Source organism: Lytechinus pictus, chromosome 12, assembly GCF_037042905.1.
Source record: "Lytechinus pictus isolate F3 Inbred chromosome 12, Lp3.0, whole genome shotgun sequence".
In the NCBI taxonomy this organism is placed as follows: Eukaryota; Metazoa; Echinodermata; class Echinoidea; order Temnopleuroida; family Toxopneustidae; genus Lytechinus; species Lytechinus pictus.
This window is the reverse complement of record NC_087256.1, coordinates 21,417,056-21,429,890: the sequence shown is the minus strand read 5'-3', so window position 1 is coordinate 21,429,890 and position 12,835 is coordinate 21,417,056. Positions and strand designations below refer to the sequence as shown.

At 36.3% G+C, this 12,835-nt stretch overlaps 1 protein-coding gene across 1 annotated transcript; it reads right to left on the bottom strand.

The window, feature by feature from the left end:
- Window positions 1-398: 398 nt before the first annotated feature.
- On the bottom strand, window positions 399-12,186 carry LOC129273021 (uncharacterized). The gene is made up of 3 exons (XM_054910084.2): window positions 11,965-12,186; window positions 6,769-6,917; window positions 399-2,005 (listed from the first exon to the last, which is right to left on the bottom strand). The coding sequence occupies exons 1-3, from the start codon at window positions 12,174-12,176 to the stop codon at window positions 1,866-1,868; spliced, it is 501 nt and encodes a 166-aa protein (XP_054766059.2). The 5' UTR covers window positions 12,177-12,186; the 3' UTR covers window positions 399-1,865.
- Between the last annotated feature and the right edge of the window lie 649 nt (window positions 12,187-12,835).

The following is a 12,835-nucleotide window of genomic DNA, read 5'->3' as shown; positions in this document are numbered from 1 at the left end:
CAACAAGTTGTCAGATCTCCGACAACTTTTCTTGATTTTGATTGGCTGACCAGCACTGTTACTATGGTAACTCTCGGATAAACAGTACCTGTCAGACAAAAAGACTGACAATTTCTTTCATGGAATGCTCACCAGGGGCCTGTAACAGAAAACTTAGCAATCATCGTAGAAGAATATCTTACGATTGATTGCATTGTCCACAGTGTATAATTAATCATGAAAAGCAAGCATACGATCAATCGCTAACCTTTGTGTTATGTGATTATGTTATGTGGCACTCTACACTTTGCTTCAAATACCAGCACCATCACCAACACCAAACTTGTAATCACCCAGTGTAAGCTTACATGTGATAGAGTTTTGAAAGCAGAAAAATAACACAAAACACACAGCGTGGTAAATGCAATAAAGAATGATTTGTTTATATTAAATCAAATATAAAATACAATCAAGATGGTGAAATATTATGCAATATCAATTTTGTCTGCTATAACTTCTATCATTACTCTTGGTATATCGGATTTAAAAGTATGTACAAATTTCATTTTAGTAGAAAAGTAAAAGAAAATGTATAAATTTATGTTTTAAAAGAACAAACATCACTAAATTGGCAATGCACAGAAAACAACAAAATCCCTTTAAAATTCAAATTGGCAACTATTTTGTAATTAGTTTGCTATTATAGTCAATAATTGCATGGTTACCTATAATACTCTGTATTTTTCAAAGTATGAAAATGAATAGGGAATTATCTGAGATTGCTGCCAATTTGAGGAACAAGAGAGGAGTAATATCAATTGTACCAAATCTGTATGCCTCTATGGGTCAAGATTCAAGGGCAAGGTCATTTTTTCTTTCAGCAGGAATCCCAATTGTGTCATAAATCACTAACAGTAGAGATATATTTCAGCTCATTTGACTCTCAAATCTCAATTGTCTAGGAAGTATAAATAAGATAATTGTCTTCACCGTTGAAGAATCAGGGTAGAGCACAGTTAACATAAGAAACATACAATAACATAATCAAACTTTTGACACTTTTCATTGGCTTCCCATAATTTTAGCATGGAGTTGAACCATGGTCCAAGATAAACCCGACTTCAGAATACGGGCCAGTATCTTTACTCTCCTAACCTTGCACGTAATTACCATATAAACTAATTATACATGTACTGTATACAAAACAATGGGTGCACCATTAATACTTTAAATGCGTGAATAAAGACCCTGATCATGGTATTTTAGTTTCTGCTTATGTACTACATGAACAATTTTGTATTGGCAAAGGAAAATACATAAAAAACATTCAGTAAGCATGCATAAGGGAGAAAAAAAGGGGAAAAATATAATTGTGTTGGGAGGTACACAAAAAATCAAAGAAGGCCAACAAACTAAAATAAAACAGTATTAATCAATACTTTTTTTGCTGCATGAAAATTACAACCTGGTCTCCGCTTCACACATCCTAACTTGAATTGTATAAAAATGTATAATTTATGGAAATGTTTATACATACATGTATTTATATATTAACAGAATATATTAAGGTACAATATATACACCTCTTTTGAAGTACACTTGAATTATGTGCCAAAATTTAATCAAATTTGATTTCAAGAGCGGTGTTGATCCTTTGGTGTTGGTGTTAAGGTCAGTGTTGAGATCAGCACAGCACCCAAACTGAAATTGAAGCTGGTCATTGGATATATTTCACTATAAGTATAATGTTGAGCTAAAAATAATGTGACTTGGATCGTTTTCGTAAACTCACAGGACCTACGGCAAATTTCAATTCTGCTTCCAACACCAACGCCAGCATCAACAACGAATTTGAAATCACCCAATCTGTAATCAACATATTCCTTTCATTGATTTACGTCTGCTTCAAACGAGTCATCAAGGGTACTCTCGCATTTCTCACAGGAGAGTTTGGTTGATCTCAGCTGCTGGACTAGTCCTGGGTTGAACTGGGTAGCCAGGTCCACTTGCAAGAGTTGGCAACGCACTACAAGGTAATTAAACATGGATGAAAGGTAAAACACTACCATATTGTAAGCAATTGAGCATGCAATTCAAAAAATTCAAATTAAGATGATAATACATGTGCATATAAAGAGCTTTATCTACTCAAAGGCCCTGCAACCTACAGAGACCCCAATTTAACACATTTTCTTCTTTTCACAACTCTTTTCCACTTGTTCCCTGAACTTACTAAGTCATTCCTTTGACTTGTAACCCTAAATTGAAACATGTTGATTCATTGCTAGACTTAATCTATGAAGAGCAAGATATTAATCTAATGAAGATATGAACTGCTGGAGGAAAATCAGGAATACTACCTATTTTGATTGATTGGAGAGAAAATACTCAGTGATATAAAATTGACAATATCATTTAAACTCCAATATTAAACATCAATTGATTCAAGTCTAGACTCTCTCATCTTCATGAAACAATAAATTAACAATCTAATGAAGATATGAACCGCTAGAGGAAAGTAGGATATCAGGAATACAACCCATTTGATTAACTGAAGAGAAGATACACAGTGGTTGATAAAAAATGAAACTATTATTCAAACCCCCAAATTAAACATATTGTTACAAGTCTAGACTCTCTTTTCTTCAGGAAACAATAAATTATCCATCTAATGAAGATATGAACCATCAGAGGAAACTAGGATATCAGGATACTACCTATTTCAATTCATTGGAGAGAAAATACAGTGGTTGATATTACTGACAATATTATTTAAACCCCCAAATGAGACATATATTGATTCAAGTCTAGACACCCTTTCATGATATGAACCGCTAGAGAAAACTAGGATATCAGGAATACTTCCTATTTTCATTGACTGATTTGAGAGAAGATACTCAGTGGTTGATATTAAACAGACAATTTGACCCTCCAAAATTAAACATATTGTTTCAAGTCTAGACTACCTTTTTTCTTCATGAAACAATAAATTATCAATCTAATGAAGATATGAACCACTAGAGGAAAATAGGATATCAAGAATACTACCTATTTTCATAGATTGATTGGAGTGAAAATACTCGGTGGTTGATATAAAACTGACAATAAAATTAAATGTCTATTGATTCAAGTCTAGACTCCCTCATCTTCATGAAACAATTAATTATCAATCGAATGAAGATATGAACTGGTAGAGGAAACTTGGATATCAGGAATACTACCCACTTTAATTGATTAATTGAAGAGAAGATACTCAGTGGTTGATAAAAAACTGACAATATTATTTAAACCCCAAATTAAGCATCTATTGTTTCAAGTCTAGACTCCCTTTTCTTCATGAAACAATGTATTAACAATTTAATGAAGATATGAACCACCAGCACCTGACCACCAGAATAAACTGGAATACTACTCATTTTCATTGATGGATTGGAGAGAAGATACTCATTGGTTGATATAAACTGACAATTTAACCCCCAAAATTAAACATATATTATTTCAAGTCTTGACTCCCTTTTCTTCATGCAACATAATAAATTATCAATCTAATGAAGATATGAACTGCTAGAGAGAACTTGGATATCTGGGGGATGTTTCACAAGAGTTCAGTTTGACTTATATAGAGGCAAACTTAAAAGCCATCACCGCATTGGTCAAATCATGAAAAACAGGCCAGTGCTACTGTGTATTGATAAAAAAGATTGCACTTTACTTGTAGCGTGCTTGTCAGAATTCAAGCATGACTCTAAGTCACACTTAACCTTTGGTGAAACACCCCCAGGAATAATGCCTGATTTCACAGATTGATTGGAGAGAACATTCTGAGTGGCCGATTTAAAACTAACAATTCGATCCCCCAAATTAAACATATATGTATTAATTCACTTCCAGACTTTCTTGTCCCCGTGAAAAGCTAACTATCATCAATCTAATGAAGATATGAACCGTTAACTCTACCAAATTTGGCTGATTGATTTAAAAATCTCCATATTTACATAACAATACCCAGGGGCAGAAATCTCTCCCAAAAGGTAGGGGGGACACAGGGGCGGATCCAGCCTTCGCCAATAGGGGGGGGGGGGGGGCGGCGGAAATTTGTTTCGGCCATAATTTCCCCGATCGGCAGCTCGAAGATGATTTTTTTTTCTTTGAAGCACTGGTAGTCCTCATTAGTCACTTCTTAGCTTTATTCTTATAAATTAATATCATAATCCTTATTTATATGATGCGAGCGCGAAGCGCGAGCAATTTTTTTTTGAAAATTTTATGTATTTTTTTCTAAAATTTGAACTTTCTGGGCAATGTTTGTTATTCTGAAAAAGATGTGTACGCAACTTAATAATTACTACGAACGCAAAGCGCGAGCGCAATTGAACTGATGGAAAAGATACCTGTTAAAGTAGCATTTAACTATCAAATAATGCGAGCGCGAAGCGCGAGCAATTTTTTTAATACTTTTTCACCTAAAGAATGGAAATTCTAAGCACTTTTTGTAACTCAAGCAGAATAGGTATATAAGTACCGGTAAACAATTGATGCGAGCGGAAAATTTCGAGATTTAGTCCTATAATATTTACTGAAACGAGACACTCTATTCATGTTTTGTAAATCATGAAAAGGATGAGTATTAATAATGCTAGCGCAAAGCGCGAGCAGAAAATTTTTATATACGTTTTGAACTGGTACCTGTTGAAAAGGTAACTGTTAAGGACTGCTTGCACTTAGCCATGAAGGCGTTACATATTTCAACAATTAAAAAATGCGAGTGCGAAGCGCGAGCTGAAAATTTTTGAACTTTCTAAAGAAAGAATGGAAAATTTTAATCAGTTTTGTAATCGTGAACAGGATAGCTATATAATTTAATAATTGATGAGAGCGGGAAGCGCGAGCAGAAAAAAATCGAGATTTAGACCTAAAAATGGGCCACTCTGTTCATGTTTTGTAAATCATGAAAAGGATTAGTAATATGGGGTCTTCCTACATTAATAATGTGAGCACAAAGCGCGAGCAGAAAAATTTTGATATTGTGATCTGAAACTGGATAATGATTTAAATAGAGAACAAGTTGACTATCTGAATAAACATGCGCGCGCGTGTTTCATATTTAGACCTAGAATCTAGGCATTCTAAATACATCTTTAATCATGAAAATCAAGAAACTTTGATATTCCGATCTGAAAAAAGAGTCAATTTCAGCTTTATATTTTAAGCACTTTGTAGAAAAATTGTAAGGTGGATATGGATCGCACTTAAAAAAGAGCTGATATTTTCATTATCATTACTCTGAGCTTTGACATAGGACCGGGACATCCTTACGATATGTCATCATATGAAAATGATGACTATCTTCCTATTCCTCTTGCTAAGCGAGATGAAACAAAAGCGACAATTTGATTATTAAATTAATATCATATTTATTGATGCCTAATGAGGGCGCGAAATCTGATATTATGGCATAAAAACTGGACATTTTACTTTTGTAATTATGAATAGGATGCATCAGTTAATATATTTTTAACCATTAATGCGAGCGCAAATCGCGAGCTAAAATTTTTGATAAACTGTCATGAAAAGGGGATTTTAAGTAGTTTGTTGTATAATCAATATTGAAACATATATAACTCGCCAATCAAAATGCGAGCGTGCAGCGCGCTAGCTGATACGTCTTAACAATTAGACCTGAAAAGGGATATTTTGACAACTTTATGAAAAATAATAGGTACCTGATAAATCAAAATTTGCGAGCGTGCAGCGCAAGCAGCAAATGTTAATATTCAGACCATAAAACTGACATTTTTACAGAGCACTTTTTAAAAATCAATTTGTTAATCACACAAAATAATGAAAGTTCGATTTCCGAGGTTAAATATGTTTTGTATATTGACTTCTAAACTTGACATTTGAGCTCCATATTGAGCGAGATATGTAAGTCATCTTACAGGCAATGCGAGCGCGAAGCGCGAGCGAAAATTAATAGTGGCATGAAAGATTCTTTCTATTTTCCAAGTCTTCCTCTCATTTTATTTTATGCACTCGTCGTCCTTCACTTCTTTTTCTCCTCTCTATTCCCTCTATTCCTTCTTTCTTTCCCTTTTTTCTTTTTTTTGCTCCGCAAAGAGGAGGGGGGGGGGGCGGGCCCCTCGGCCCCCTGGTCCGCCTACGGGGACAAGGGGCGGGAAAATTTGACAAGCAAAAAAAAGGTTATCATCCCAAAAGTAAGGTCATCTCGTCCCAAAATACATGTTTTATTTCGATCTAGAATGATGTATTTCTTACCATCATAAAAGACCAAAAATAGTAGGGGGGACATTTGATATTGTGTCCCCCCTACTATTTTGAGTAGGGGGGACACGTCCCCCCTGGGATTTCCGCCCATGACAATACCCAATCATCCCAATACATAGTCCAAGTATAGTATCTGAGTCCCACTACCTGACTAATTTTATACTAATAGCTGTTATTCTGAAACAATGAAAGTATATTGAAAGTAAAAATAAACCATGACACAAGGCAAAATACTAGAAGTTGTTGGGAGATGGCTGCATAACTTCATGTAATGAAATATTTGTAGGACAGTAGACAAGATTGTGGATTATAATATTAAATTTACTCTGGAATGTTGCCCTCTATTAGTCTACTCTGCATGCAAAGTATTCAAAATGTATTTAAATTGTAAAATTTATTTCAGAAACCATTTCTTTAATCAAACCTCCTTAAAAGAGCAACGCACATAGATATAGAAAAGGGGGGAAAAATCATTGGGGAAATCATATAGGTCTATATACTCACGGATGTCAGCCATGACTTGTTGTCTGACAGAGTCCAGCTCAGCTGAAAGCTTATCTAAGCCCTGCATTTCTTTTTGATAGTCAAAGTCACCTTCATTGCTCTTTCCCTCTGCCATCCCATAGCTTGTAGCTGGCATGTCCTGAGGGAATCTGCATAAGAAAACATAAAGAGTTAGTCTGATTTATTTTTTTCCTTGGGGGGGGGGGGTGGTAAAGTTGCATTGGACCATGTACTTAGTAGAAATTAATCTGCAATCTTCAATAATTCTTACCTTAAATCGAATTTAATAATCTTGAGTTAAAAAATAAGAGTTAATAATGAGAGTCGATCGAAATGGGCAAATGCATTTTATAAATCAGAGGAACAGGTTTATCGTTGAGTACATTTTATGCGTAATAGCTCAACAATAATTTATAAAGTTTGTTATTTAGATCTGTTCCATAACAAGTGGAACGCCTCTGGCAGTCTCGCCTGCATTACGTGATTTAATATAGCAGCAGTGCTAACTTTGAAAACTACTATAAAATAATCATTCACAAAAACACCATTCATATAATGACATAATACCACGTTCATTGACCATAGATGACATTTGAACGGTGACTTAAGACTTGTCAACTACACCCATGTCCACATTTTATTCACTCTATCCATAAACTTTCAAAGTTATGATGGCAATTCAACGATTACCCCAACATGGCCTAAGTTTATTGACCTTAACTGACCTTGGTTTTGTGACCTGAAACTCACAGGGGATGTTCAGTGATACTTGATTACTCTTATATCCCAAGTTTTATGAAATAGATCCATAAACTTCAGAGTTAGGATGGTAATTCAACAAATACCCCCAACACGGCCAAAGTTCATTGACCTTAAATGACCTTTGACCATGGTCATGTGACCTGAAACTCGTACAGGATGTTCAGTGATACTCGATTACTCTTATGTCCAAGTTTTATGAACTAGATCCATAAACCTTCAGAGTTAGGATGGTAATTTAACAAAGACCCCCAACACGGCCAAAGTTGATTGACCTTAAATGACCATTGACCATGGTCATGTGACCTGAAACTCGCACAGAATATTCAGTGGTACTTGATTAACCTAATGTCCAAGTTTCATGAACTAGATCCATAAATTTTCAAAGTTATAAGGTAATTCAACAAATACCCCCAACTTGGCCAAAGTTCATTGACCCTAAATGACCTTTGACCTTGGTCATGTGACCTGAAACTCGTGCAGGATGTTTACTAATACTTGATTAACCTTATGCTCAAGTTTTATGAACTAGGTTCATATGCTTTCTGAGTTATGATTTCATTTCAAAAACTTAACCTTCGGTTAAGATTTTGAAAATAATTCTCCCAACATGGTCTAAGTTCATTGACCCTAAATGACCTTTGACCTTGGTCATGTGACCTGAAACTCAGGCAGGATGTTTAGTAATACTTGATTAACCTTATGTCCAAGTTTCATGAACTAGGTCCATATACTTTCTAAGTTATGATGTCATTTCAAAAACTTAACCTTAGGTTAAGATTTTGATGTTGACGACGCCGCCGCCGTCGGAAAAGCGGCGCCTATAGTCTCGCTCTGCTATGCAGGCGAGACAAAAAACCTATTCTATATTATAAAGAGTAGTAAGACAAATTTTCAACAACAAAAATCAGACAGTGCCTATGTTATTTTCATGAATGGTGCAGTTGATGGTGCCCATTTCTGTGCAGTGAAAGGGGGTCTATTCTTTATTGTTTCTTTTTGGGGGATGTTGATCAGGAAAAGTGCATAAACTGTCTGATTAAATAATTTTCAAAATTTTTTAATTACTTAAATTTCTTCAAAATCAATTTACATTTATAATAATGGAATTTATAATTGAACCACCAATTGACTAAATATGGATTTTGTTTGCCTGTACTACACAATCTATTTACTCTGGTCTAGGTGATTTCCAGGGGGAATTAGAACTTACCAATCCAATACATTGTGTGCAAAAGCACTGTTGGTCTGTCGCATATCAAAATGGTACGCATGGAGAGTAAGCACGGTGTCCATGCACAGGAATGATAAGAATAAAGTTATATGAGAGAAAAAAAACTTTTTTTAACCATAGGCATAGACTGTATAGATCTAGACAAGTTATTAGTAGGAAATTCATCAAATTTTACTTAAGGACGTTCCCCAGTTTTGTGTGCATCCCTATCTATGCATATTTCACGCCATGTGCGTTGACTTCACAATAAGTGAACAGGCGAGTAATCAGCTACAGTATCAGCTGATTTTCCAAGGATCTGCACTCTAACAGCAAATCTTGATGTGTTATTTTACGAAGCAGTTAGCTGAAAATAATATCAGGACCAACTTTTTAAATGCAATACCTCTTCAAATACTTTACTCTGCAGTGCTGTAAAGTATGACAAATATGACCTCAAGTTTGATTTAACGGGATAGAGGTATAGAATTTTCCCTTTAAGATACAAGCTTTTGAACAGGGTGTTTTTTGGGGTGTTTTTAAAAGCATTTTTGTTCCAACAAAAGTACTGATACTTTAGTATGATGTACCTTTCTCTACAAGTACAACCATGCATTCAAAATTTGGTGAAAGTGACATGGGTTTTAAATAAAGTCCAGCATTTATTGTACTTCTTGAATATAAACTTCAAATTTTTAAGAGATTTTGTTGGCTTTCACACCTTATTTTTAAAATTGCAGGTGCTACTACTCTTTAACAAGCAAACAAATAGCAATATAAGTGCATTCTTTAGACTTGAGTACCGGTATATAATTCTGAACTATAATTTAAAATTTGGCGAAAAAATTGGGATGGATTTTTGATTGAGTAATTAGAGGTTTACACTTAACGTTGTGATCTCATGGGGATTAAAAAATTATTTTTATTGCGTATTTCTCGAGACCTTGCAAATGGGTGAACTTCCAAGCTCGATTGCAAAATATCAAACACATGAACCTATGTTAATTTTTGCATATTTGGAATAATTAGGTACTAAAGACTTAGTTTAATTACTCTGCAAAATTTTGTGAAAATGACATGGATTTAATTTCAACTGTAGTCTGTGCAACATCCTAATAGGTCTAGATCTATTAATAATAAAACAAACAAGGTTCAGTCCAGCTCCTGGTGATAGACAGTGACGTCTGAAGAATTGCCAATTGCCCTTAGCTTGGCCTAACCCTTCCTTAGCCTAAGTTAGGCTTAGCCTAAAGTAAGGCTAAGGCTAAGCCAAAATAAGCGCTAGCCTAGGGCTATGTTGTTGGGCAAATAAGAGTAAGAGAGTAGCTTCTTCAATAAGCTAACTCCCACTCTCTGATCTAAGGTAGATGTGAAATTGCGATTGAAGTAACTTGCAAACAAAGACTTAGCGGGTGTTGCAAGAAAATATTTGCAATCAATCGCAAATATTCTTTTGCAATTTTACAAAAAATAGATCAATTTTATCTGTACTGTAGAAAATCAGATTAGGTCTAACGTTAACTTACATGACCTTGTTACAAATTTGTAATAAATTGCACGACATGGGTATGCTTGATTTTTAGGGACTGAAATTATACCATACTTGCAATTGATCGCAAGTTTCTTGCAATGCCCCATTAGATATCTAAGTCTTAAGTTAGAGAAAGACCTGCTCTAGGCTAAGCCAGGGCCAGGGCCCAGGCTAAACTCATCAAGTTCTATCGATGCGCTGCCGATCGACGGCTCTACTCACGGTAATCCTCGCGCACGGGTACCTTGAGAACTAGCCATCGACGATCACCCACAATACACCACACCTCATCATTAGATCGAAGGAGTGGACGAGATTGAAATTTGGAAAATCAGGCCCATATTTCCGTTAGAAAATATATCAATTGTTAATGCAAAACTATGTTATATGATATTTTAAGCATTTTCTGTCATTTTAGAGATAAATAAGGTAAAAGTTGGATTTTTTCGCCTTGTTTTTGCAATATTGTTCTATGTATTGCTCTGTGAAATTGAATTGCGGAAGTCTTACGGTACGAAATTGCTTTCCATTACGTCTAACCCCCGTTTGCAGAAAGACCGCAGTTCAGATTGCAAACTGCGGTATTAGACCCCATTTTGTGTTTGAATCATTTCCAAGCCCTGGGGACCGTTTCATAAAGCTGTTCGTAAGTTAAGAGCGACTTTAAGAACGACTGGTGATCATCGCCAATGGTGTGTACCATTTACCGCAAGACAGGATCACCAGTCGCTCTTAACTTACGAACAGCTTTATGAAACACCCGCCTGATCAACCCCGCTTGGCCAGGTAATCCCAGCTGTCTCAATTTCACCTCCACAGGCCAGATTATGAGCGTTGAGCCAAGGACGAAATGATAAACAACAGCTGTGCTATTACGTAAGACTTCTCTGCCTGTAGAAGGACCTTCGGAATGAAATTATTGTATTCGATATTTAATCACGTTTTCAAAGGCATATTGATATTATTGTATTAAGAAATTCAATGTTAGGGGGCCTAGTCCATTTTCAATTTCAAACGAAGAAAATCAACCTCGAAATAAGGAAAGTAAGTGAATAAAAAATGGCGGCATGCTTTGCCGGGACGGGGACCGCGCTAAGGCTGTTGTGTTATCTTCGGACCGAGGTCAAGAAACAGGTGTTTTGATACTTACATTGCATGCTTGGGGCAGTAGGGTTTGTCGTACTTGGAGAAGAGAATTGATTGAGAAAAACTGGGGTATAGTGTTCTCAAATGGAGGTTTTTCGTCATGTCGAATGCAGTAATATGCGCGTCCGGAATCATAATAGTGTCCGGTAATACAATACGTGACTATATACCCAGTTGTTGTGTGACCGGACAGGTTGTGTGTCCGGACGATCAATTTTAGAAAGTCTTTGGAAAAAATTACAATACAAGCGAAGTTCCATCAATTTTTAGTACAAAATGTTAGGAAATATTATAAAGAACAAAATAGAAGATGATTACAACTACAAGTATTGAATTCATATTTATAGTGTAATCCAAAGACAAAAAAGAAGGCTTCAAAAAGATAAACTGTCCGGACACCCGACCACCCATCCATAGCCATACTACTTTTACTAGCCTGGGCAGCGCAGTTTTGCGGGTGCCTCACAATCACATCATCGCAGCCGCGCCCCGACCCAGCACGGGCGCCAGCAGGGCAAGCAAACGGAGCAAAGCCAAAGAAACTCACTTTTTCTTTTCAGCGATATCATGCTTCTCATGACCTAAATCTCCACATGGCCACATTGCTTCTGAAATACTGCCTCGTGAGCATGTATTTTGAAATGAATCCCTGGCACTGTTGCTTTTGTCCGCCATAATTTCGACAAGTTCCGAGTGCTTCGTTGTGCATTTGTGAAGTTGATTAATTGCATGAAGATCTCGCGCATGAATTTCATGCATGCGCGCAGATGCATTCGCCGCGCGCGGCGGCGCGGCCGGTCGACGGTCGTCGACGGTATACGACGGTTACGACCGCAAGCCATATAGAGGTAGATTTACTATAATCCACCTCTATGCCGCATGCATAGAGAAAATCATGTCTAAATGTATGATCGACAGTTGGTAGCGGTCGATCGTGAGCGCGGCATGCAAAGCGCGTTGCGGATTTACGGTCGCGGTGACCGGTGCTATATACAGCGATCGAGTAAAAGAAATCACAACGCTAGTTTTTACAGCCAGGCACATTCATTCTTTGCCACATATTCTGTTTTTCTGTCGTCTTTTTTCCTTGAAGTTCCATCTCTTATCTTTCCCTTTGATTCTAATTTCCTCCTCTTTTCTCAATTAACCCCCTTTTTTATCTCTCTCTCATCCTATTCCTTTTTCTTTCTTTTCCAACTCTTTTTTTCCTTCTACTTCCATTCTCTTATTCTTTCTTTCCGTTTATTGCCCTCTCTCTTTTTCTATCTCTTTCTCCCTCCCTTTTCCCCCCTTTCACTTCGATCCTTTAATTTTCCTCAGTGGTTCAGTGGATTTTCATGCTGAAAAATCCTGTCATTGTAAAAAGAGAGGGACATAGAGAGTAAGAACAGGAAAAATTGAGGGTAGAGTAATATAGG

What these genes read in the sequence shown, in the direction of transcription:
- LOC129273021 (XM_054910084.2), bottom strand. Translation starts at nt 12,176, where the DNA reads ATGCATGAAATTCATGCGCGAGATCTTCATGCAATTAATCAACTTCAC. An exon ending in GATATCGCTGAAAAGAAAAA is followed by an intron (nt 6,918 to 11,964) that starts GTGAGTTTCTTT and finishes TTTCTTATGCAG; the next exon opens with ATTCCCTCAGGACATGCCAG. An exon ending in ACAAGTCATGGCTGACATCC is followed by an intron (nt 2,006 to 6,768) that starts GTGAGTATATAG and finishes ATTACCTTGTAG; the next exon opens with TGCGTTGCCAACTCTTGCAA.